The sequence below is a fragment of the Anguilla rostrata genome, chromosome 8 (assembly GCF_018555375.3).
Source record: "Anguilla rostrata isolate EN2019 chromosome 8, ASM1855537v3, whole genome shotgun sequence".
In the NCBI taxonomy this organism is placed as follows: domain Eukaryota; kingdom Metazoa; phylum Chordata; class Actinopteri; order Anguilliformes; family Anguillidae; genus Anguilla; species Anguilla rostrata.
In genome coordinates this window covers 17,162,878-17,189,055 of record NC_057940.1, presented here as the reverse complement: position 1 = coordinate 17,189,055, position 26,178 = coordinate 17,162,878, and the positions used below count along the sequence as shown (strand labels likewise).

Sequence of the window (26,178 nt, the reverse complement as noted above, 5' to 3'; positions counted from 1 at the left end):
ATTTATGATTCTTCAGAAGGGTTCATTAATCTCACTGAAGACCTGTGAGCACACAGGCCTTGTTAAAGTAGTAGCAGTAGAGCAGTGGTCTTTGCAGGGATACCTAGATACCTAGTGTCTAGGGCCTGGTGTGATTATTTATTTATTTATTTATTTTATCACGTACACACATACATATATGTATAAGATTATGAAATCCTATATTGCAGAACTATTTTCTTGGAATAAAGGGCACATTGTCGATGGTTGTAAAGAAAATGGCACGAACTGCTTTCATTTGTTTACCGAGTCGATTTTTTCGCATTTTAAAAACGCAGTTAGTTTAAACTAAAATATTTAGGAAAGTCGTGGAAGGAGGAGGATATAGCATTTATGGCATTGGAGTAATTTTAATTAAGTCCCCAAAGCGCGATAGCGTCGGTCTGGCCTATGTAGTGTTACAGGAAACTCTCATTCGCTGTATCTCTGCAGGTGTGTGTGTGTGTGTGTGTGCGCGCGTACAGTATCTAATTGAGGAACTTGGTGCTGACTTCTGCGCATATCGCATCAAAGAGATTGGAAAAAAGATCCGATTCCGAATAATACAGGTCATATTCGGAGGAGAAAACATTTGGGGAGAACGCTTTATGCGAGTGTTGCCGAATATGGTATTTGTATGTCATATTGGGAAATAATTTGAAGACACAAGAAATAAAGGTAATTTCCTGATGGATGAAAACCTTGGGGGAGAACTCACTGGAGCAAGATCTCTATAGAGAACCCGCGAGTTGTGTGTTGGTTTTTATTTTTGAATGCTTGCTGTTCATTATTATATGCAGAAGACGTCGCCTTGCTTGAGTTCAGCTTTGTGCCTTGTGTTTGCAGAACTAGACGTAGGCTATGTCAGATAGTGTGCGGATTCTGGTGCCTAAATGGCGTTCCTACTTTAATAGCATAATCAATTCTGAGTGCGTACACGCCTGTGCTGCTTACCTATGTGGATTCTGTACTATTCCCCCTGGTGCGGATGGTCGGCATGCGTATCGGACACATGGTCTCGCTGTCTCTGTCACACGTAAGCAGACCGGCACTCTCACCCATTAGAAACAGCCCTTCCACTTTAGAATAAATTTCAGCGCTCGGGGGGTCGTAACTGGAGGCTAGCGCCTGCTAAGGGCTAAGGGCCTTGCAGTTGGCATTGATGACTTGTGTGAAGGTTAAACGAAACAAGCAGCCGACGCAACGTCATTATCGCTTTTTATGTATCCCTTTCCCTGTGATTGGCGGTAGTTCTCGTCTTTTGACTGGAGCTTTTAAAAGCTCCTCTGGCTCTCGCGCCGGTCGGCGGAAGTGTAGAATTACAGCGTTTATTGGCGGTGTTGGCGCATTTCAGGTGTTTCCCCCCAGGAGAGAAAGCATGTTTTCTCCGCTTCACTGAGAGGAGGCGAAAAACAGCTCAGGGAGGCACTTTAATATAAGTGCTGGCTGTTCCTGTAGAGGACATTTCTTTTTCATTATTAATCAATAAAATAACTATTTAATTTCCTAAGAAAAGATTGCGCCAGTACAATACAAAATGTTAATTTTGGTCTTGGATTAATTCATGTCTGCGTTGTCTCCAGATGACGGTCTGCTGATATATGTATTCTGCAGAAGCTGTGGTCCTTTCTGCTCTATTCGCGCGCTTGTTCTGGTCATGTGGCTCCCCTGGTTAAGTGCCAACGATTACGCGAACCTCGTGCCTAAATGAAATTACGCCAAGCCGTCTGGTATTTGAGTGAGACCTTTGTGTACTTCTCCCGCATTTAATGGGGACCGTGCGCGTGTTATGTGTGCCCTGTATGTTTGTATGTGTGTGCATGCATGTGCGTGTGTGCTTGTGTGTGTTTGTATGTATGTATCTGTGTGTTTTGTTTCCTCAGTAAAATGATAATTACAGCAGACAGTTCTGGGGCAGGGAACACATTGGTGGCTGGCTGGAGTGAGACATGACTGTGCTCATCTGCCACCTCCCCCCCCGCCCCCCCACTTGGGGTGGTGGTGGGGGGGGGGGGTGCTGGGGTGCTGTCAGCTCTACCATGGATCACTGTTGTGTGCTCTTTGGTTTCACTGTGATTCCGCACAAACACACTGACAGTCATGATGTAAATTAAAGCAGCCTTCTTTTTTTAACGGACTATTAGTTTCAGTGAGCGCGGTCCTAGATGTGCATGCTCACACTGAGGAAACGTCCCTTTTCCCACAGATACAAACACCAACATGTATTATTTGGCAGGTGCTGTCTGCCCTTGAATAAGGCTCATCTCATACTCTATGGAAATGTGAACGGCCTGCTACAGTACAGTGCCACTCCTTCTCTTAAAGGACCTACACGTTATTAGATCATTTCCCTTTATGCGCCGCCTGTAATGGAGTACAAGTCGTATCCTGTTACTCCTGTTCCGTTCCGACTCGCCTGTCACGTGTGAAATCCAGCCAGCGTAGCTTCATCTTAGGAGCGAACTGTAGGAGAGCCTGTGACTGGGCGTGATGCTCTGTCGGCCCCGCCCCTCGTGTCCCGCCCCCAGGGTCCCTGGGCTGGGTGTGCACAGTGCTGCTGTGTCAGGTGTGATATTCTTAGCCCTTCCCTCTCCCTGCAGTCAGTGGCTCCTGTTACTGCGCTCAGAGCACACGCTGTGCTGTACACACACACACACCACTCAGGACACACGCTCTGCTGTACACACACTGCACTGTGAACACTCACTGCACTCAGAACACACGCTGTGCTGAGAACACACACTCTGTACACACACACACTGCACTCAGAACACACACTGTGCTGTACGCACACACACACCACTCAGGACACACGCTCTGCTGTACACACACTGCACTGTGAACACTCACTGCACTCAGAACACACGCTGTGCTGTACACACACACTGTGCTGAGAACACACACTCTGCTACACACACACACTGCGCTCAGAACACACGCTGTGCTGTACACACACACACACTGCGCTGAGAACACACGCTGTGCTGTAAACACACTGCACTCAGAACACACGCTGTGCTGTACACACACGCACTGCACTCAGAACACACGCTCTGCTGTACACACACACTGCACCCAGAACACACGGTGTGCTGTACACACACACACACACACACACTGTGCTGAGAACACACGCTGTGCTGTACACACACACATGCACACACACACTGCACTCAGAACACACGCTGTGCTGTACACACACACTGCGCCCAGAACACACGCTGTGCTGTACACACACACATGCACACACGCACTGCACTCAGAACACACGCTCTGCTGTACACACACACTGCGCTCAGAACACACGCTCTGCTGTACACACACACATGTACACACACACTGCGCTCAGAACACACGCTGTGCTGTAAACACGCTCATGCTGTGCTGTAAACATGCTGCGTTCTAAACACACTGCGCTGTTAACAGAGTGCACTGTAAATACAGACTGCACTCTGAACACACACTGTACTCTAAACACACTGTGCTTTAAACACACATTGCACTGAAAACACGCTGTGCTTAGAACATACAACGGGTCAAAACACTCACACATCACATGCCTCTGGTCCTCATTACGTGTGTGTGTGTGTGTGTGTGTGTGTGTGTGTTTGTGTTTAGAAGGCGTGCAAGCAGGTATGAAATCTAATACTGAAGTATATTCCACTCATTCAGATTAGCTCACAGCAGCAGATGGTACTAGAATTGGTCTGAAGCACATTTGCACGAGGTCTCAAAGTGGCTCTTACCAACCATACCGAAATCGCACTGGGTGTCAGATCAGTTAGGCTATATCACTAAAAACGTCCAACTTTCATTGCTCTCAGAATGCTGGTAATTTAATCCAATATTTCATGGTTTCCAGGGAAATCTGCTGAACTTCATGACTGCTTTAGGGAAAAGATAGATGTGTTTTTTTGTGCTTGTATATTTCTTATATTCCCATTATTGGTTTATGTTTCACTCCACTAAACTCTACTGTTTAGAGAGATAGAGAGATGTGAGGGAGAGTTGGAGGAAGAAAGAGGGAAGTAGAGTGAGAAAGAGGAATATAATTCTTGTGCTTTATTTTATTTGTGGGTTTGTTAAAGGTTGAGAGGGAGAAAACCTCTTCAGTGTTTCCCTTATACTCATGTGGGAAAGGTGAGATTTAAAATCTCTGATGGATTGGAGTACCTCTTGGGCTTTCAGAAAATGAAGTGTCAGGACCCCCTTACTGTCTTGCGAATGGGTGGCAGATTTTACTGTGTCACTTTACTCTGAAAAGGGTGCTGTCTCTGCACTCAGCACCTTAAAGACTGACATATCCAAAAGCTCATCAATGCTCATCAAAGCCTGGTTGTTTGGGTTTTAATCAGTGGGGCAAGCATCTAGATGTGCGCTAATTTGTTTTTTTTCTAATTGTTCAAACTTGCATTTGTAGTCCATTCAACCATTAAAAATGGCCGTTTTGGGATTAAAGTAACTTGGCGCTCACATTAGTTGTCTTCTGCATTGGCAGAGTTTGCAGTGATATACTCAACGACATACACTCAGGGCTCATGGGCCAGCACGCCTCAGCGTGGCCTGTTTTTCGCAGTGTAACATTCAAAACATTTTCTTGCCAAGCGTTGGGCTCTGTGAGTTTGAAACGTTTGACCTCCAAAGCAGAGCGCTCAAGCCTCTACAGGCACGGGGTATTTCTGCACTGGAAATGTGGGGGAGCCACAGCGCGACGGAACTGCACACCGAAGGGCTGCACATGCGTGTGCACACATGTCCGGAGTGGTTCTGCGTAGCGTGTTCTGTGAAGACACAGCACACGGAACAATGCACCCACTTCTCACTGCCTTGGTTTTGTTGATTTGGTTCTTGGGTTTTTTTTTTTTAGGTTTTATAGAAGGCCTTTTAGCCAGGTTAGACACTGTTTCCAATATTTATCATGTGGATGCAATTACCCTGTAAATCACTCTGGGTAAGAGAACCTGCTAAATGAATGCAATGTAAATGCAATCTGAAAACATAAACTTTGTGAAATGGCCTTGCTGTTTTTCTCCCACATGGCCCTGTGTGTCTGCGAGCTCTGCCGGTTGGTTTTTTTCCTTCCTCTGCAGACTGTGCGTTGCAGACGCAGCGCTCTGTGAGAAGGCCTCAGGTCTCACAGAGGAAGCTGAGGCTTTGGCAGGAGGCGCTGGCGCAATAGCTGGCCGTTCCTGAAGGTGCAGCGGCGCATTTTCTCGCCAGCTTGGCTGCGGTCCGAATAGTTGTGTAATTACAGTCACGCCCTCCGCGCTACGGCAGACGCACGAGGATCCCAGCTCCTGCGCATTTTACCCTCCAGCTTCTGCTGCTGCCCTTCCCACCAGGCCTCTCTGTTTCCCTTCCCATCATGCCGCACGTTCTAATGTTTGCCAGAGGTTGACCTCTGACCCCTGTAGCTGTAAGAGGGCTTAGTCATTCGGCCTCTCGAATCGTACAACAATACTGGCGCTGGCTGATATGCGTGTACAGAATATGGTCGGTGTTAATGTGTGTGCTATTAAATATAAACACAGCACAGTTTTTAAAGCCTGTTGTAAAGTGGGAACTTTTTCAAGCCTGTTTTAAAGTGGGAAGTGTTTAAAGCCTGTTTAAGTGGGGTTTTTCCCCAAACGGGCTTAGGAAGTGTGATACAGCCGGTACTTTAGCCGGGCTGCCTCAAAGCATCTGTTCTTTTTGGGCCGTTTGGACGCTGAACGCCCAGCCCTGAATTTCTGTTGGTCCTGCTGTGACAAGGTGCAAACTGAGGAAGGTCAATGGACTGGCCGATATTCCAGAGGGCGGGATCGGCGGGTGGAGGAATACAGAACGTACGACACAGAGCCGGGCTGTGATAGGGCCCTTATAGCGGTAATGTAGGAGCCAGGCTGTGATAGGGCCGCTGTAGCGGTAATGTAGGAGCCAGGCTGTGATAGGGCCGCTGTAGCGGTAATGTAGGAGCCAGGCTGTGATAGGGCCGCTGTAGCGGTAATGTAGGAGTCAGGCTGTGATAGGGCCGCTGTAGCGGTAATGTAGGAGTCAGGCTGTGATAGGGCCCTTATAGCGGTAATGTAGGAGTCAGGCTGTGATAGGGCCCTTATAGCGGTAATGTAGGAGCCAGGCTGTGATAGGGCCGCTGTAGCGGTAATGTAGGAGTCAGGCTGTGATAGGGCCTTTATAGCGGTAATGTAGGAGCCAGGCTGTGATAGGGCCGCTGTAGCGGTAATGTAGGAGCCAGGCTGTGATAGGGCTGCTGTAGCGGTAATGTAGGAGCCAGGCTGTGATAGGGCCTTTATAGCGGTAATGTAGGAGCCAGGCTGTGATAGGGCGCTGTAGCGGTAATGTAGGAGCAGGCTGTGATAGGGCCTGTAGCGGTAATGTAGGAGCAGGCTGTGATAGGGCCGCTGTAGCGGTAATGTAGGAGTCAGGCTGTGATAGGGCCGCTGTAGCGGTAATGTAGGAGCCAGGCTGTGATAGGGCCCTTAAGCGGTAATGTAGGAGCCAGGCTGTGATAGGGCCGCTGTAGCGGTAATGTAGGAGCCAGGCTGTGATAGGGCCCTTTAGCGGTAATGTAGGAGTCCAGGCTGTGATAGGGCCCTGTAGCGGTAATGTAGGAGCCAGGCTGTGATAGGGCCGCTGTAGCGGTAATGTAGGAGCCAGGCTGTGATAGGGCCTTTATAACGGTAATGTAGGAGCCAGGCTGTAATAGGGCCACTGTAGCGGTAATGTAGGAGCCAGGCTGTGATAGGACTGCTGTAGCGGTAATGTAGGAGCCAGGCTGTGATAGGGCCGCTGTAGCGGTAATGTAGGAGCCAGGCTGTGATAGGGCCCTTATAGCGGTAATGTAGGAGCCAGGCTGTGATAGGGCCGCTGTAGCGGTAATGTAGGAGCCAGGCTGTGATAGGGCCGCTGTAGCGGTAATGTAGGAGCCAGGCTGTGATAGGGCCCTTATAGCGGTAATGTAGGAGCCAGGCTGTGATAGGGCCGCTGTAGCGGTAATGTAGGAGCCAGGCTGTGATAGGGCCGCTGTAGCGGTAATGTAGGAGCCAGGCTGTCATTGGCCTTTGCAGTAAATGCTGTTATTAGGGCTCCAAATGCTGCTCCTCAGAGCCTGTGTCCTACACCACTGGAATGCTGCTGTGAGGACGTGCGATGCTAGGCCCCATGCGCTGTCATCCTGAGCTGCTGGATAGTGTTTGTCCAAATAGATTTCTCTGGATGTTGTGTGGGGTTGTGGTTTCTGTAAGCTTGGACGGCGGTCAAATTCCTTGTTTTTTTTTAAAGATTTTTTGAACCAAATATCATTGCTGTATTTTTTTTTTCTATTTTTTTTCTCCCCTACTGACTGATACTCTTCCTCTGTGGGCAATTCTGTCGCACAGTGGAAACAGACCTCAGTCAGGAAGACCAGGGGCCAATGACATAAGCATGTTCTAAAGTAACTCTAAGTTAGACTTGGGTTAGTCATCTCATTTCAGCAGAATATAAAGCTGTACTGCACTGGCTAAAATTAAGTAGGACTGGTAGAGCCCACATTTGCTTTGAATCATGGGTAGATGCAGTCATTGACCAAATACAGTGTATGTAAACATGTAACTGGATATTGTTAGCTGTTGCTAAAAGTTTTCTGGAAGTTTTTGCTCAGTACAATGTGGAAAGCCCAGGGCTGACTGTGGCCACCCAGCCAGCAGGATGACTTGTAGTGTAGCCAAGGCAGGGAGGGATTCTGTTGGCTGGGAGGACCATGTCTAATTGCTCAGCAGTGGCCCCTGCTGGTCAGGTTGGTCCCTGCAGTCTGCTCTCTTAAGCGGCACATGAGATGTCTTCCACTGACCCATGTCTGTGCAGCTGTGTACTGAAATGTGCAGAGAAACGGCAGCTTCATATCATGTGTTTCACTGACCAACTCTCCCTGATTGGTGGCAGAGTTTGTGGCAATGAGTGTGGCTGGAAAATATGATTGGCCTTCAAAAATTAGCGGAAGGGTGGGGCATTTTTTAAAAATCAAAGGGGTTATTTTAGCCGAGTATGTTTTTTTTAAACATATTTTGAAGTTCACATCTTGCGTACCACAATACCACACAGTGCGTCATTGTAGTCTTGTGTACCATCTATGTACATGAACCAAAATACTAAACATATAAATAGCCTTAAAGAAGAAAGAAGTCACCTCTTCTAATAGAAACCACATCAGTGTGACTTGTCCCACATAGTCAAACCATTCAGTAAACCTGCATAGTAGGGGGTTTCCCTGCGGTCTGGATAATTTAAGTAAGAGGACCCTGAAAAAAAAGAAATAACACGCGCTTTAAGAACAACGCTGGTGTTTCCCTGCAGAGCGGACAAGTGCACCTCTGTGAGTCACGCGTGCGAGCGACATGCTCAGTGCGCCACGCTAAGTGGAGTGTGTTTGTGTTTGTAGGCTCACGATGAACGCGCTACGGAGTAGCTGCTGCAGCTAGTCACCGGCCGGACCATGGCCAAACCTGGGAGCGACAGGGACGGCACCATGGTGGAGAAGCAAGCAGGCAAGAAGGTACCTGACGATCATAACTGGCTCCTCCCACAATGGAGAAAGCCAGGCTTTTTAAACACACAAAGGCTGATTTTGTCTCTGTCTCTTGCATGGACTTGTGTTCTGTTTTGGGCATTTTAATGTGTGTTTTTTTCTTGTTTGTCTGTCTGGGAGAGGGGCTGTTTAGTGCTGTGTGCCATTGTTCTACATTAAGTGTGAAAGCCTGGAATTGCACTCTTTGGCACTCTTAGGGTAAAATTTATTGGCATTGGTACAAGTATTGGCAGTTATCATCAGCGATTATTTAAATTTAACCCTGAGAACATTTCTCATCTTCCTGGACACACACAGACGCACACACGCATATGCAGACACACACACACACACACACACACACACACACACACACACACAGACTCCAGGTCCAATTTGAGTGACAGAATCAACACACCAGCACATTTCTGTTCCACTTGGAATAGGAATAATGGGCCTCATTCACATACTTTTATTAAATGATTCTGACTTTTGATCTTAAAAATGTTTGTACAAAACCCAATATGGGATTCAGGCCTTTTATTTTTTCCAGGTGTCAGGTGATGAATGCTGACAGTTTGTAAAATCCTGGTCATGTGATTAACATAAGGAAACCAATACTGATGAGAAAAAATGATGAATGCCGAAACGTTCTTGGAAACGTTCTTACACACCGTTTACAATCAAATGTCATCGTACACACGTGAATGAGGCCCAAGTATTCAAGTTTTCATTGTAAACAGTAACTATTTTTAAAAAAATGTTGTATCCTGTTCTGGTGTTTGTGTCCTGCTGGGTACAGTATGACTTTTGGATTTGTTACTCTCAGTTTTACAGGAATCCTTGTTACATGTAGCCTGTAGTATGTACCAGAATTATGTCAATTTCAAAAAGATACAATATTAGTTTCAATGAATACAGTCAACTTCAGCTTAATTTTTAAAATGCACTTGATTACTGCAAATAATATTAAAGTTCAGGTCTGCGGCTACCAGCATATTTATGTGGCAAAAATGTTAGACTCCGACTTGAAGACTGAGTGTGATTTGACATTTTTCTAGTGCATCATAGTTAAAAAAAAAAAAAATTTAAGTCTTGACCTGGCCACACACCAACTGAAAGGCCCTAACCTAAGCAGTCCCTTCATAACATCAAAGACTGTTTTAACTTTGCAGGATGTGGAACAGTCTTACTTTTCTGATGATGAGTTGCCATTTTACTCAGTGCTGCTTTGTGACTAAAATGTGTATGTATTTGTGTGATCCAGAATATTCATCCAGGAAGCACAAATATGCCAAGTGGTTTCTGTTTGAGGCTACTAGCTCAAGAACTCTGTCTGAACGTGTGTCATTAAGAGAAAGTTCTGAATTAAGTGGCTGTATGCCTTTTGAGAGTGTTCTTTGGAACTGCAGTGTTCTTTACCAGTGCTTCAGATAAAAATACATAGTTACAGCACAGTCTGTGACGTACAGTCTGTGACGTATTGGTGCCAGGGTGGAAGTCACTTAAGGAGCGTAGCTGGTTTGGCGTGTGTGTGTGTGTACATCACCGTCTTATTTAACCCTGCTCACATGCACACACACAAAACTAAGTTTGCCCCAGGACCATATCTCTCATTTTGCATTATAGTTACGGATTGTTGACTGGATGAACCTGTTTAATATACAGTGTCTTAACTTGGCTGGGTTTAAGATTAATATAAAAAGCAATGATTATAATTCCCGAAACGTTTTACAGAGCCGTGAAAAAGTATTTGCTCGTTCCTGATTTTCTCTATTATTGCAAATGTTGTACTGATTGGTTTCAGATCTTTAGACAGAATGTCATATTAGACAAAAGGAACTTGAGTAAATAAGACACATTATAAAAAATAAAAAAAAATTAAAAAAAATTTATTTAATGAAAAAAGTTATCAAACATCCATATCACCCATGTGAAAAAGTAATTTCTCCCTTAAACTTCATAACTGGTTGCACCACATTTAGCGGCAATAACTGCAACCAAACGCTTCCTATACTTTGATATCAGTCTTTCACATCGTGGTGAAGGAATTTTAGCCCACTCTTCTTTGCAGAACTGATTTAATTCAGATAAAATTGATAGTTATTCAAATCAACTGCTTGTTTCAGGTTCTGCCGTAGTATTTCTATTGGGTTCAAGCCAGGATTGTTACCAAACCAAATGGTAAATGGACTACATTGATATAGCGCTTTTATCCAAAGTGCTTTACAATTGATGCCTCTCATTCACCCATTCACACACACACTCACACACCAACGGTGTGAAAGGCTGTCATGCAAGGTACCAATCAGCTCGTTGGAAGAAATTAGGGGTTATGTGTCTTGCTCAGGACAATTTGACACGCCCAGGGCCGGCCAGATCAAACCGACAACCCTCTGACTGCCAGACAACCGCTCTTACCTCCTGAGCTATGTCGACCACTTCAAAACTTTAATTTTGTTTATTTTCAGCCATTCATATATGGACTTGCTTCTGTGTTTTGGATCATTGTCTTGCTGCATAACCCAATTACTGTACTTATTTTTGCCCAGTCTCTTTCTTATCGTGGAGTCATGAACACTGACCTTAGCTGAGGCTAGAGAGGCCTACAGTTCTTTGGATGTTCTTCTGGGATCTTTTGTGACTTCCTGGATGAGTTCTTGCTGCGCCCATGTGGCTCTCACTGTGGTTTTGATGAAGTCCCAGAGCCTTAGAAATGATTTTATAACCCTTTCCCGACTAATATATTTCAATATATATAACTTTTTTAAATCTCATTTGGAATTTCTATTGAGCGTGGCACAGTGTGCTTGTAGAAACCTTCTGGTGACTGCTTCACTCTGATGGTAAGGTTCAGTATGAGTGAGGTTTAGATTCAATGGGGCCGGTTGCAGTCTGGCTCTAGGCCGCGTTCAGTCACCTGAATCTAATTATCAGTCAAATTTGGTTATTTGGTTGATTGAGTAACTGAGGAGGCAATTACTTTTCCACATGGGTGACATCTGTGTTTAATAACTTTTTTATTCAATTTTGTCTAATGGTCTGAAACCACAAATATGCTATAATAGAGGAAATCAGGAAGGGGGCAAATATTTTTTACTGCATTGCAGGTTGTCCTTAACATTATTTTGTTTCTCATTTGTCATTGCTTTCAACTCAAAATACATTACATTACATTTGTTTGGCAGACGCGTTTATCCAAAGTGCGTACAATAAGTGCATAGCGAAGGTCATTGGAACAACTACAAAACTCAGGTCCAGTAAGGTACAATACTCATTATGTAACAGTTATTCATAGCCAAGAACACATTAAGTCACACAGTAAACATTACTCTCGGACCTAACTAAGCTAAGTCAAACTAGGAGGCATGATAAGCTACAACATCAAAATAATGAAAAAAAAAAAAAGAAACATCATCATAATGTACAATATACGTGCTGGATGGAGGTACATGTAACATGAAAGTGGCACAGGAGGTACATGTGTAGCATGAAAGAGGGGAATTTAAGTGATAAAAATGAGACCAGATTGGGAGTGCCCCGCAGAGTGGTGATAGTTAGTCCAGGTATAGTCTGAAGAGATGTGTCTTCAGACCACGGCGGAAGATGGGCAATGAGGGAGTGGTTCGTAGAGAAACAGAGAGTTCGTTCCACCACTGGGAGCTAGGGTGGAGAAGCTCAGTGGTAGGGACGAGCAAGAACCATTCACCCGAATGGCAGGGGGTACTGCTGCAGAGCGGAGTGGTCGAGCTGATGTGTAGGGTTGAATCATGTCCTGTAAGTAGGCGGGGGCCGTCCTGTTGGCTGCAGGGTAGGCGAGGGTCAGGACTTTGAACCTGTTCCTGGCAGTGACCGGTAGCCAGTGGAGTGACATGTAACGGGGAGAAAAAGTAACATCAATTTTTTACTCAAGTCTTAGGACAAATCGCAGAAGAAAGAACAGACTTTAATCTCTGTATGGTAAAGTCTGCTATATACAGTTAAATGCAAAATACTGGGACGTGACAGTTTTTGTTATTTTGGCAGATTTAAAATAAAGCAATAGGTATGTGGTTAAAGTACAGACTTTCAGCTTTAATTTGAGGGTATTTACATCCATAGTGGGTGATCCATGTAGGAATTACGCAATTTGATTTTAAAGTTATTTTTGCTTTGTGTAAACTCGTTACATTTTCAGAGCAAAGAGAAGATTTCTCCTTTCACCAAGACTCCAAAGCTGGACCGGAGTGAGATTCTGAGCAGGGAGATGAAGCCGAGGCCTTCCATGAAGCGCAAGCTCTCCTTCACCATCAGTCCGCCACGCAACCAGGAGCGGGATTCTGACACGGGTGAGCACCGCTGCCAGCAGCGCTCTCCGTCACGTGTGCGCCCGCCGCCCCCTTGTGGTCAGCCACAGAACAGCCCCTGCCCAGCACTGCGCACCGCTGCACTGACTGGCCTCCTTTTTGATCCAGAAGATCTGTGCAGATGAGCATGGAGAAATGCATTTCTGAAGTTTGTGATTCTGAGTTGTAATTTAGAAAAAAAGCCATAATTATATGAGATGGAACCCGTGATATTTATGTGCTAATGCTCTTTTATAGTCTTTTGTGCTGAGCAGTTGGAAGTATTACCCGGAAAACCACCTAATTTCAGGGCACAACTTTGATTAAATGGCTCATTGGATGATGATCACTAGGCATATTTTGAAGCTTTGTTTTTATTTATTTGTTAAGAAACATTCCACAGTGTACAAACATAGTAGGAGTGTTTGGTATTTTAATAGTCACATGTGGTCAGTATGGATTGATTGGGAATATCCAGGGTTGCAAAGCAGCTCTGCGTGTGTATCGGCTACAGTCATTGGTTCATTTGAGCTAGATTAGCCAGCTGTAATTTTGAATGAATATTACTGATAATAGTGATAACATATGTTATAGTTTATCATTTAGTATTAATCTGTTAAATGGTGATCTGAGACATTGGTGATTGGCTCCAGCTAGCCTCGGTCTCTCCCCCAGCCAGTCATGGGCTGCTCTGAGTACATCTGCTCTCCCCCAGCCAATCATGGGCCTGATTGTGCCTGTGACCTTTCTAACTCGCTTTCTGTGTCTGGTACCGGTCTCCCGGTTTGGAAACTCTGGAAAGACGTGATGTCAGTCAACCCAGACTTCCGTCCGTCCCCAGGTCTGTGTGTGTGTGTGTGTGTGTGTGTGTGTGTGCGCGCGCACGCACTTCAGCGTGTGCGTGTGCGTGTGTGTGTGTGCGCGCACGCACTTCAGCGTGTGCGTGTGTTTGTGTGTGTGTGCGTGTGCGTGTGTGTTTGTGTGTGCGCACTTGAGCATGTGCATGTGCGTGGGTGTTTGTGTGTGCGTGTGTGTGCATGTGCGGGCGTGTGTGTGTGCACATGTGTTTGTGTGCGGGTGTGTTGTGGATGTGTGTTTGTTTGTGTGCACTTGAGCATGTGCATGTACGTGTGTGTTTGTGTGCGTGTGTGTGTGCATGTGTGTTTGTGTGTGAGTGTGTGTGTGTGAGCTTGCACACGCATGCGTGTGTGTGTGTGTGCACGTGTGTTTGTGTGCGCGTGTGTGTGTGTGTGTGTGAGCTTGCACACGCGTGTGTGTGTGCGCGTGTTTCTCATTACTCTGATCTGGGTCTGTGTTAACGGGCGTGCTTTCCTCCCCTTGCTGTCCCCTCCAATCTGTCTGCTTGCACTGTAGATTCAGACCCAGGACACTCCAGTGAAACCTGGGGAGAAAGATTAACCCCTCCCTGTGGGATTTACTCAGGTAACAGCCAATCACATGCGCGTCTGCAGCCCAGGCTTGTTGATAGCATTGATGGGCAGCTCCAGTGTCCTCCAATTCTTCTGGTTTTACCTTTTCTCAGCTGTGGTGTAGCTGATCTGAGGTGTGGTTCAGTAGTGACCTCACCTGGTGTTCCAGGATTAAAGTGGCTAATTGAAAAGGAACTGAAAACTGCACTGTATTCCAAAAGTCCAGGAATGGATCTGCCCATCAGAGACCAGCAGCAAGGGTTGGGACTGGGGGGTATGAACCTCGTCCCTCGTATATTGTTGCAGGCTTTCTGTCAGCAGGAGTATACAAACCTGGGATTTCTGAGATTCCCGTTTCTGAGATTCTTTGCCTCCTCCTCCAGATAAAGATGGTCCCGACAAAAAGAAAGTGAAAAAGGAGACAGGAAACAAGAAGTCCACTCCTGTGAACATCCTGTTTGGATATCCCCTGTCAGAGCGCAAGCAGATGGCCCTCCTCATGCAGATGACAGCAAGAGACAACAGCCCAGGTCTGGACTCATACACTGCCCCTCCTCTCTCAGCTCTCCCGCATACACTAGCACATCATGTCTGCTCATATTGTCCCTTAGCACCCAGTGTGACTGTGTGAGAATATAAAATATAACCGAAGGAAAGTGTCCTGTTGGATGGACCTAATAGTTACCGTTCTTTGCTTGGTATTTTTGAATAAACAGTCCATCCTGGCTCTCCTTTTTCTTTTTTGAATCATTCTCTTTTAATGATTTTTAATCATTCCCTCCCTCAAATCCCCCCCCTCCTGTTTTCTGGTGTTTGCTAATAGAGCAACCGATGGCTGAGCATGGGAAGGTCTTGGCTAATTAATGCAAAAATGCTAAGCATGTAAAGGCCAGGCCGTGTGGAAACACCTGACTGCTGGTGATTAGATCTGAGGTGCAGTGACCTCACAGTCCACCTGCCGTTTCCCCCTCCAGACTCCACCCCCAGCCACCCCACACAGGCACTGCCGGTTCAGAAGAAGCTCCCCAGCTCCGCCTCGTCCAGGCAGAAGGACAAGGTGAACAAGAGGAACGAGCGAGGCGAGACCCCACTCCACATGGCCGCTATCCGCGGCGACGCTAAGCAAGTTAGGGAGCTCATTAGCCTGGGGGCTGACGTCAACGTCAAGGACTTTGCAGGTGATGTTTCTTTCAAACTACCTCCCGTTTACAGTTTGTTGTGGTAACTGCTGCTGTGGGGTTTGGCACTTATACCAGTATTACTCAGATTAGAGACCATTATGTGCATTGGTCCAGATGGCTACTGGAGGATTCCTACCTTGTCAGGGTAGAAGAAAATTTTTTTCAGATAAACTCAATACTGTCTTCACAGCAGTAAAAACTCACGGTATTGGATATGTCTATGAATGACCCCAAAATCCTCTTCTAGCGTCTAGTCCAGCCAGAGTAACACTAATACACACTTTTTATTTATTCTATAAAAAGTGAATGTTTTATCTGGAAAAGGTATTTAATCAATATTTGTGTCACAGGCTGGACTCCACTGCATGAGGCCTGCAACCTTGGGTATTACGACGTGGCCAAAGTGCTGATCGCTGCGGGGGCGGAGGTCAACACACAGGGGCTTGATGACGACACACCACTGCATGATGCATCCAGCAGCGGACACAAGGATGTACGTTTCCCTCTCTTACAGGGTGCACCATAACTGCCATAACATAATCTCTTATGACATCAGACCTTCTCCAGGCCAGGTGGTTATAATGGAGCTATAAAGGTGTTTATTCTGAACTGACAGTTCACCTTTACTGTGGTTATCATGGAGACTGTACAGGTATTGGGCTGATGGTTCACCTTTACTGTGGTTCTAATGGAGGCCCTACAGGTGCTGGGCTGATGGTTCACCTCTGTGTCATTCTGCAGATTGTGAAGCTACTGCTGAGGAACGGAGGAAATGCCTTCCAGGCCAACAAGCGCGGAGAGCGTCCGGTGGATGTGGCGGACTCCCAGGAGCTGGAGCGGCTGCTGAAGGGCGAGGTCCCGCTGTCCGAGCCGGAGGACAGCTCCTCAGGTGGGTCCACACAGTGAAGACAGACACTGCGCTGCCATCTCTCATTATTAATGCGCTTCCTTTGGAATCTTACATTCAACGTATTGTTCATTTCATCTGCAAGAGATCTGCAGAATGTGTACTGAGAGTTGCTGAAGCAGTTACTTGGATTTTAGGCATTATCAGTTCAAACGGGGATATTTAAGGTGGGAATTAATATTAGTCGTTGAGTTTTTTTGTCTTTGGGACAGGGTAGAAATTAATGGACTTTAGGAATGGTGTAGGTGTGGACTGTTCAAAGTACCACTTAGTAATTGGTTGTTAGTAATTTAATTTACGCAAGAGTCCTTATGTGTGCAAAATGATTATTTTTCTTATTAATATTTGAGCACTCAGAAAAATTAAAATGGTATTCAGCCAGAGGTACACCATGGCAGTATGGGATTTAATAAGATCTGCAGTGAATGGGCTTTTCAAATGACTTCAATTCGTTATGCAGACATGAGAGGAGATGCTCATGAAATGTAAAGCTTTTACCCAAACCATTTTAAATGAAGTCCAAATGACATTTTTAGGTAATTTTAGTAATTTCAGTTGCCAAGGTTTTCAAACATGGAGATTATACACACTGTTCTGACACAATGCTGGTACTCTCCTGTGCGATACATTCCTCTGCTTGTCAAATGCAGACATAACTACAGACTAAAATTTAGTGAACAGTTTGGAACTTCAGAAGTATTTAGATGGTTTAATATTTAAAATATTCAATTTATTTTTCTGCAGAATCAGAAGACCCCCCATCTGTTAACCCCTCTAGTGTGGATGACAACATGGAGTTCTCGGACCCAGAAAAGGACTCGGACGGCAAGCAGGCTAACCTGGTCAAATCATCAGCCTCCATGTCCGGGCTGGATGAGTACGAGTTCAAGGACGAGGAAGAGGAGGAAGAGGATGACCTGAGCAAGGCACTGAATGACAGGCACATCCTACGGAGGGAACAGAGGCAGCGGGAGAAGGAGGAGAGGGACGGCGGCCACTTCCTGGCTAAGCAAGACAAAGGGAGCAGCAAGCCCAAAAAGTCCAAAACATCCCGCGCCCTGTACTGCAGTTCAGACAGCTCCAGTGACGAGGCAGAGCCAGAGAGGAAGGTCTCTCCCACCTGCTCCCTGGCCACCACCGAGGGACACAGGCTGGAGAGCAGGACTAAAAAAGAGCCCAGCCTTGCCGCAGAACACAAGGAAAAGGGCAAAGTCAAGAAAAAGTATAAAAACCAGAGCAAAAACAAGGAGAACCAGGAGCTGAAAGAGGACGGGAAGGAGAACAGCAAAGTGCCGTTCTTCTCCTGCTCTGCCTTGGCTGGGACGGAGACCCCAGAGAAGGTGGGCAGAGAGGAGGACTCCTTCAAGATGTCCTTTAGCCCTAAAGATGACTCGTCCGTTCATCTCTTCCACCTGCCAGCAGCCAGGTCTCCCAAGCTCAATCACAGCCTGGTCGACAAGCAGCCGGCTCCACTCAAGCAGGAAAATGCCAAAACCTGTCTGTCTGTTGCAGGCGGCCCATGCCAGGTTGATGGAATCAAACAGGACCGCCACGCAGAGCCAGACTACGCCACGGAGAGCTGCAGCAGCAGAGGAGCCAAGCACAAGGAGAAGAGCAAGCACCACCACAAAGAGCTCAGCTTGGATGGCCACGACAGGAGCTCCAGTCCCTGCAAGGAGGATGCTGCCACGGACAGTGCCGAAGGGGCCTTACGGAAAATCGACAAAGAGGGCAAAGTGGTCAAAAAGTACAAATTGAAACACCGGGAGAAGGATAAACATCGCAAGGACTGCGAGGTAGAGAAGGACAGGCACAGGCAGAAAGAGGCCAGGAAGGAGGGGCACAGGAACCTGGAGTTCGACCGGGAGTTCTGGAAGGAAAACTTTTTCAAAAGCGATGAGAATGAAGAGCTCCTTCCAGGCAGAACAGAGACTCCTGAAGGCAGTTCTCCACACAAAGCGGATTCTTCCCCTGTCAAAGAGGAGAGGGCAGGCAGAGAGAAACACAGTGGCAGCAGCAAAGACAGGAGGCCAAAAGAGGAGCGAGAAAAGGACAAAGCTGTGAAAAAGGAGAAGGATCTTCCCTGCAAAGAGGAGAAAGGAAGGGAGCTGAAAACCAGTGAACAAGAGGAGAGGACAGATGGCCTGGCTTCTGACCGAGGGAATGAGGAGTCCACGCACAGCAATGCCGTGAAAGAAGAGCAGGATGAGCAGCCTGTAATGGAGAGACACACTGAGCAAGACCAGTGGGACCAACCAGAGAAAGGTGCTCGAGACAAAACCGAGAAGAGGGCTTTGGGGAAGGAGAGGGATGCGGAAAAGATGGACAAGAAGCATTCTGACAAGGAAAAGAAAATCAAAGGCGAGCACTCTCCGGACAAATCCGAGTCGCACAACTGCACAGACAGGTGGAAAGAGCGGGAAAAGACAACAACAGGCTCCTCCCACTCACTTGGAGATAGGAACCACAAGGAAAGCGAAAAGCTGAAGGCTATCCTGATATCCAAAAAACCAGAGGAGAACAAGAAGAGCAAAGAGAGGCCTGATAAGAAGAGTGAGAAAGAGAAGGTGGAGAGGGAGCGCAGTCTTGGGGAGAGCAGGGACAGAGAAAGGAACAGCACAGACAAGAGGGGGAAAGCTCCAGAGAAGGCTCCCGATCAGGGCAAGCTTGATCGCATTAAGGAAAAAGAAAAAGATGGAGACAAAAAAAAGAAGGAGAAAGGGAAAGACATCACTTCTTCCAGCTCCAACCTTAAATTGCTTTTGGAGGAGAAAAAGAGCAGTGCCTTCGAGAGCAACAGGATGTCCCATGAAAAGACCGCCTCCTCAAAGCTAAAGGAAGAAGTACTCCGAACACCAGAGAAAGACCGGCGTGATCGGGACAAAGATGCTGACAGACACAGAGACAGGGACCGGCACAAAGACAGGTCCCAGCCTGCTAAAATCAGCAAGTCCAGGTCAAATGAGGTGGAGGCTGACAGAGCCAAACCCAAAACCTCGCCAGCCCCCAGGGACGTCCGGCCCAAGGAGAAGAGGCTGGTCAACGATGATCTCATGCAGACTAGCTTTGAGCGAATGCTGAGCCTGAAGGACCAGGAGATCGAGCAGTGGCACAGGAAGCACATGGAGAAGATCAAGCAGAAGGAGAGGGAGAGGATGAAGCAGCGGCCTGTGGCAGATTCTGGAAAGCCTAAGAGCAAGGACCGTTTGAAAAGCTTGGTAGGTGAGTCCTGCCATAGCAAGGAGCTTCTGCGCTCCAAGAGCTCAGAGACTTCTGAGGTCCACAGCCGAGAAAAGGTGCTCAAGGATGCCACCAGCTCAAGGTCATTCTCCCTGGATGCTAAGGGCTTCCCCCACTCTGGGAAGCTGGGCGTTGGCCTGGACAACAGTCTGAGCCGCTCCCCCCGGCCTGAGGGGGATAAGTCGAGCCTCATGTCCAGATCGGTGTCCATGATCTCTGTTGCTAGCTCAGAGGACTCATGCCAAGCAGCTGCCCTCACACCCAGACCCCTGGCTGAATATGATTCAGACTTTGCTCCAGAAGGTTCTGATTCCCAGCTCTCTTCCTCACAGTCTTCCTTCATTGTCCACCCAGCCAGGTCCCCTGCTGTTCACGAAAAGGAATCCGAAGGTCTGCTTGATACAGCTACTCGCAGCAGGTCTTCCCTTCCTGTCAGACATGCGTCACCTTATCTGAGATCCATCTTAGATGAAGATATGAAAGTCGCGATGACTGACGGGAGACCCCCTGAGGATCCTGGAAAGACCAGTACAGTGGTACACTCCAGTGGGGAACACGTAAAGGGTCCTCTGCCTGACAGCAGTGTGGCACCTGCTCAAGATAGCTACAGCAGTCAAAGTCTCCCTCCCCCAAGCCTCGGTCATTTCAGCCCCGATACCGAGAGCATCACCAGTGGTGCAACTGAGGGGAACATCTCAAAAACTCACCTCTCAGTATCATCAAACAACAATGATCCACTGAATAAGGACACTGATGAAACCAGCAATCAGGCCACCCATTCAGACAGCAGGCAGCAAAGCACTCCAGAAGTGAGGAGGCCTTCTGTTATAGACTCTACGTCAGAGAAGACCATGTTCTGGCCACCAGTGGAGAATTGCGGGACAGAGAGCTCCAGACAGAAATCAAACACAGAACATAATGACAAAGAGACTAAAGACTCTCTCTCTGAAGATGCCTCAGAAGGAGCGTTCTCATCCCCTCTGGCTTCTCAGCAGATGTTCTCCATAAACCCCCAGGAACCCACAGAACTCTGTGGTGAGCCTTCACTGGAGAGTGATGAAGCTTCACATCCAGGACCTGAGTTACAAGAAAAGGCTGGACCATTAGAGGGCACTGCTGACTGCAAAGAGGAAGAGTCAAGGAAGGGGAACGTGTTGAGCGGTGGGCATGGGGGTGCCAAGGCAGAGTGGGTGAGCAGCCCGGGGCCCCCCAATGCCTCACTCTGCACCAGTAATCACAGGACTGACAGAAGCACAGGCGATTCAGCACTCATTTCCACAGTGGGCAGCATGGAGACCAAGGTCACTCCAGAAGATATGGAGGCCGAGGGTTTGGACTCTAAAGACTCCAAGGACTCTACCAGTCTAAGTGAGCTTCCTTCAGAGAAACATGAAGGCAGTGGTCTCATGTCATCTTCTGTCACTGGATCCAGCTGTGCAGGCCCCATCCATAAAGCAGAGGTTCTGGCTGATGCTCCTGAGAGCAAGGAGAAGAATAGCGGTGTGGAGGCACTGGAAATGGCAGAGCCCCCATCAGCCGATGGCCCCCAGACACTCCCAGCTGGTGAAGTAAAGACCGAGCCAGTCGATACTGCCAGTGACCACACTGCCATGGAAGAGAACTCTCAACTACAGGAGCAGCTAGAGGCATCTGCAGTACCACAGTGTGGTCTGCAGGGGGACCCTCAGACAGAACACAGTAGCACCTGCTCAGGAAGCTCATCACCCCTGCAGGGGGAGGGCGACTGTCTGGGGGCCAGGGCCAAGACGCGGTCGCTGGAGGAGGAGGACAACCAAGTGCACCACCCACGGAAGAGGAAGATGCCGCGGGTGTCGCAGATTGGCCCCAGTGCCCAACAGGCTAAGGACAAGGCCCAACAGTCCCTGGCGGCCATCGTAGACTCGCTGAAGCTGGAGGAGATCCAGCCCTACCAGACGGAGAGGGCCAACCCGTACTATGAGTTCCTGCACATCCGCAGGAAGATTGAGGAGAAGCGGAAGGTGCTGTGCAGTGTCATCCCTCAGGCACCACAATACTATGACGAGTACGTCACCTTCAACGGATCCTACCTCCTGGATGGAAACCCCCTCAGCAAGCTGTGCATTCCAACTGTAAGTAAGGCACAATATTGCATTATGGTACATTTTTACTGGGGCATCCTCATGAAAGTGGTCATGGCTACTCCTTGTTATACTGCTGAAAGACTGATAAGGACGGTGTGGCAGGGAGAGAAAGTTTCTGAAATCATCACAAATCTCATCTGAATGTGGTTTCAGGCAAAAGATGCTAAACTGTTCTCATTCCATTTGCTGTTGAATTACAGATAACACCGCCACCCTCATTACCTGACCCACTGAAAGAGATGTTTAAGCAGCAGGAAGTGATGCGCATGAAGCTGAGACTGCAACACAGCATTGAGCGGGTATGTACAGCCCACTGCCCGAGGAGGACTGCTTCATTTTAACTTCCCTGTCAAAGCAGTCCAGTATTTTCTGAGCTTTTTTTTTGTCCTTACAGATGTATCCCTCTCACTTCTAATGGTGATGTCACTAATTTTTCTCCCAGGAAAAGTTGATAGTTTCCAACGAACAAGAGGTCCTGCGTGTCCATTACCGTGCAGCGAGAACACTAGCCAATCAGACGCTTCCTTTCAGCGCTTGCACGGTCCTGCTGGATGCCGAGGTATACAACATGCCCCAGGATGCACAGGTAATGAGCCCTGTTCAGCCAGCTGCCAGGGGGTGTATGAGTGTACAAAGACAACAAAGACTATTTTCGTTTGTTCTCCAAATTTGAATGCAAGAAAAAAAAAGCTGTAAGCATGTCCATCACTACGTCCTCTTGTACTTGTACTCCAAACTCCACCGGCAGACCAGCAGTTCACTAGAGGAGTCGCTGGTGCAGGATGGAGGAGGGATGGACCCTGCAGACTTACTCCTGCCTTCTTTCGGCAATGCTATAGCTAATTATGCACTCTTCACTAGGGCTGTTAGGCACATTCAGCACTGGCAAAGACTGTGAGGCTTATCGCTGCACCACAGCCCAGCTCTTCAGCCAAATACAACACCAATAGCCTCATAACTGCATTTATCTCATAGTGATGTGACTGACCCTTTCACATACTGTGCATAATTTTGGCCTTTTTTATTCTGTTTTGAATGTTGGTTTTTGTTTGTATTATTAAAGGGAGAAGATGGTAAAACATCTGTGCGGGACAGGTTCAATGCCAGGCAGTTCATGTCTTGGTTACAGGATGTGGATGACAAGTTTGATAAACTAAAGGTGAGATTTTGCTGATGCTGGGATTGCTGAAAATGTGTATGAAGCTGTGAACCTGGATATAACAACACAGGTAACAGGGTTCAGATGTTTGTTCTCTGATAACAGCACACAGATGGTTATTCTACAAATATTTTACCTGGAGAGGAAAAATTCCAGTCATATGTAATTCCCAGGTTTCATTCTAAGCTGGGCTCAGTAGATCCAAATGACATATTTCACAACTGTGACTAAAGGTGAAATTTCTACCTTCCAAGTGTTCATTGGCAGGCCTGAATTTGCTCAGCAAGCCTAAGTGTTGGCCAACGGCAACTTTTATTATTCTAGTGCGGACGTGCGCAGCTTCAGAAAACAGCAATTAGACTGCAGACTGTGATTTGAGCAACAGGTGTTTCACATTCCTGCTGTGAAAATGATCGTGAAAAACGGCCGTGCGATTTTCTGAAAAAAATGGAAAATTGTTTCCTGTTTTAGACGCTGTTTCCAGCTGGAAAACGAGCAGGTGCTGAGAATTACGATTTATCCCGAGGTCTGAGACTCGTGATATTAAGGGATGCGTTACAAATGCGTTACAAATGTCAGCAACAGCTCATCCAGGCTCTTAAGCACCTCTCATCACACTGAATTATGAAGGTTGTGGATAGGACACGCTAGCCAAACACTACAGTGTGCAGTCAGCTGCCAACTACCTATATAGTTTATAAAACACGAGCACTTCTTTGAGTCTGTGCATGTGTATTTAAAAGGTACCAACAGGTGGCAGTATGGAAGAATACAATCAAAGGAAAGTGCTGTCAAGATTCAATTACATGTTGTAATTTCCACATCTTAAACAATACCGAAGTTGGGCTACTGGACTGAGCATTCACAGATGCTTTTTAAGTGGGGATCACTTCCTCAAAACCGTATGAACCTTGCATTTGTGTGTTTCTCTCTCTCCCCCTCCCCCCCCTCCCTCCGGGTCTCTCTCCATCCTGCTGTCCCTCCCTCCATCTCTCTGTCCCTCCTCTCCACAGACGTGTCTGCTGATGCGGCAGCAGCACGAGGCGGCAGCTCTAAACGCCGTGCAGCGCCTGGAGTGGCAGCTCAAGCTGCAGGAGCTGGACCCCGCCATGTACAAGTCCACCAGCATCTTCCAGATCCCCGAGTTCTACATCCCGCTCGTCGACGTCAACGACGACTTCGACCTCACTCCCATATGAGGAGCCGGCCCCACACGCCGTCGGACTCTCGTGAGGAGGTGGCGCCCTTTCCTCGGAGTGCAAAACAAAGCGCTTAACAAGCTCAGGAGGCTCAGGGTCGATCGCAGAGGGCCATGTGAAGCCCAGGACAGACTGACCCTCCCTCCTATTTATAAAAATAACTGTGCTTGTGCACATCCTGTGAGGCTACCAGCTGCCCCCCCTCGAGCCCGGAGAACCCAGGGCTACTCCACAGGGGGGCGGGGAGCCTGGTCACATGGGCGTCTGCACAGTAAGGGATGTGGCTGGCACTTACACATAAGCAGCACTTATGACAGTGTACAGGGCCCAGGCTCTGATAGGCTGAGAGCCTCAGAGAGAGCTTATAGGGAAGAGAAAGAGAGGGAGATAGAGGGGGGAGAGAAAAAGGGTAGTGAGAGAGAGGCCCTGTCACTGCATTTCACAGCCTGAGAGAGCTTTGCCACTGCTTCACCTCTCTGAACAGGACTGTCAAAGACAGGTCACTTCAAGGCGTTTTTAAGTGGAAGTGTCCATACGTGTACAGACTGTGCTCTTAATTATTATTTTTTTTAACTTATTTTATACGTACAGATTGTGCATTTTGTAAATAGTCATGTAATTATTTGTTTCTAACACGTGTAAAAAAAGAAAGAAATTAAATTGATATTTTGATTGTAAACTTGTTTTGTCTAATGTTTTAAATGGACCAAAGTCAAGGTGTTTTTTTGTTTGTTTGTTTTTTGTTGTTTTTTTTAAAAGTATTTTTGTGTTGTTATTGGCTAATTCTTAAGCATGCTTGGATTTAGTTTTGTTTAGTTTTGTTCCTTCTCCTCATGTTCTCCTACAGGCAGGTGTTTTGACTTGTGATCTTTAATAATGTGCATGCCTCGCAGGTTTGTACTTCTCTTCCAGAAAGCTGGACCGTGGGCTGTTGTGAGATGTTCAGAAACGTCCCCGCTTCGTTTCCCTTGCCAGTCCGTCGTCTCGTGCAGCACTGTGCGGCTTCCTCGCCTGTGTGTCCATTGCATTTTCACTCGCACTTAAAAAAAAATCCACACTTCAAAATTCAGTGTTGCTTCGAAACGCAAAATTAAAATTACTTTTACAGTTCAGCGCGAGATCACAACAAAACCTATTTTTGCAACATAATGCCTTTGAACTATGGTTCTAAAATATGTCTATTTTAATATTTACTTGTTACATGACATGTACATATCTGTAATATATAATTGAATAAATTTTATTTGTTGTGAAATCCAAAATGTACTCTTCTGTTTCTGTTTTAATTCCTTTGCTCTTTTCTTCGGCAACAGAGAAAATAAATAAGCCTGATAATTTACTACACGTTTAGAGGCATGTTTGTCCTTAACATGCATTTTCATTGTGGACTTTAACCACTCTGAGTGCAATCTGCGATATACTCGTATCTGTCCTATACATGTTGACCTCTCGCTGTGTTGACATGATGGCAGTGTCTGAACTAGCATTAATGGGGTGATTTCTCCTCTATCACCCAGAGTATACTGTGCTGTCAGTGTCTGGTGTGGCGTCTACTTTAATTTATATTTTTAAGCCTCAAGTTAATTTGTAGAATAGATATTTCTAAACGTAAAAGTAAGTTTACCAAGCTCTTTAAAACCTCAGTGGATTTATACAGAAGAACTTTGTCCATCCAGTAGATGGCAATATACACACACACAAAATTACTAGATTAATCAAAGAAAATATATATGTGTGCGTGTGTGTGTTTTGTTTTTGTTAGTTTGTTTTGTTTTTTGTACCTAAGTGCATTGTCAAGATTTAAAAGCCTCACCAGGTGCAGTCTCAGTCTGGAGTAAAAACAATCAACATCGCACATTGAGGCCATGTATTGTCAGTTGCGAGAAGTGCTTTCACCGAAACCCCTAATTAACTTAATAACTTCGAACAGCTAGAAGGGCCAAAGGAATTTAAAAAAAAATATTTTAAAACCGCCTCGCCCCTTGTCAGATGATTTAGCCAGTGTAATTTATATTGACCCAGTTTATTCGCGCAGTTATTATTATTATTATTTA

General features: G+C 46.7%; 1 protein-coding gene across 3 annotated transcripts in view; it reads left to right on the top strand.

Moving 5' to 3' along the window:
* Positions 1-25,386, top strand: part of ankrd12 (ankyrin repeat domain 12) — a 46,886-nt gene extending 21,500 nt beyond the window's left edge. For 2 of the 3 annotated variants that reach the window (XM_064346755.1, XM_064346754.1), the window contains exons 2-13: positions 8,435-8,548; positions 12,738-12,888; positions 14,260-14,328; positions 14,699-14,845; positions 15,290-15,493; positions 15,847-15,989; positions 16,238-16,385; positions 17,148-21,754; positions 21,967-22,065; positions 22,209-22,352; positions 22,830-22,925; positions 23,939-25,386. In XM_064346755.1, the coding sequence (XP_064202825.1) occupies positions 8,489-8,548; positions 12,738-12,888; positions 14,260-14,328; positions 14,699-14,845; positions 15,290-15,493; positions 15,847-15,989; positions 16,238-16,385; positions 17,148-21,754; positions 21,967-22,065; positions 22,209-22,352; positions 22,830-22,925; positions 23,939-24,124 (6,054 nt within the window). In that variant the 5' untranslated portion in view covers positions 8,435-8,488 and the 3' untranslated portion in view covers positions 24,125-25,386. The remainder of the gene's footprint in view (positions 1-8,434; positions 8,549-12,737; positions 12,889-14,259; positions 14,329-14,698; positions 14,846-15,289; positions 15,494-15,846; positions 15,990-16,237; positions 16,386-17,147; positions 21,755-21,966; positions 22,066-22,208; positions 22,353-22,829; positions 22,926-23,938) is intronic. The other variant, XM_064346756.1, reaches the window with a different exon arrangement.
* The last annotated feature ends 792 nt before the right edge of the window (positions 25,387-26,178 follow it).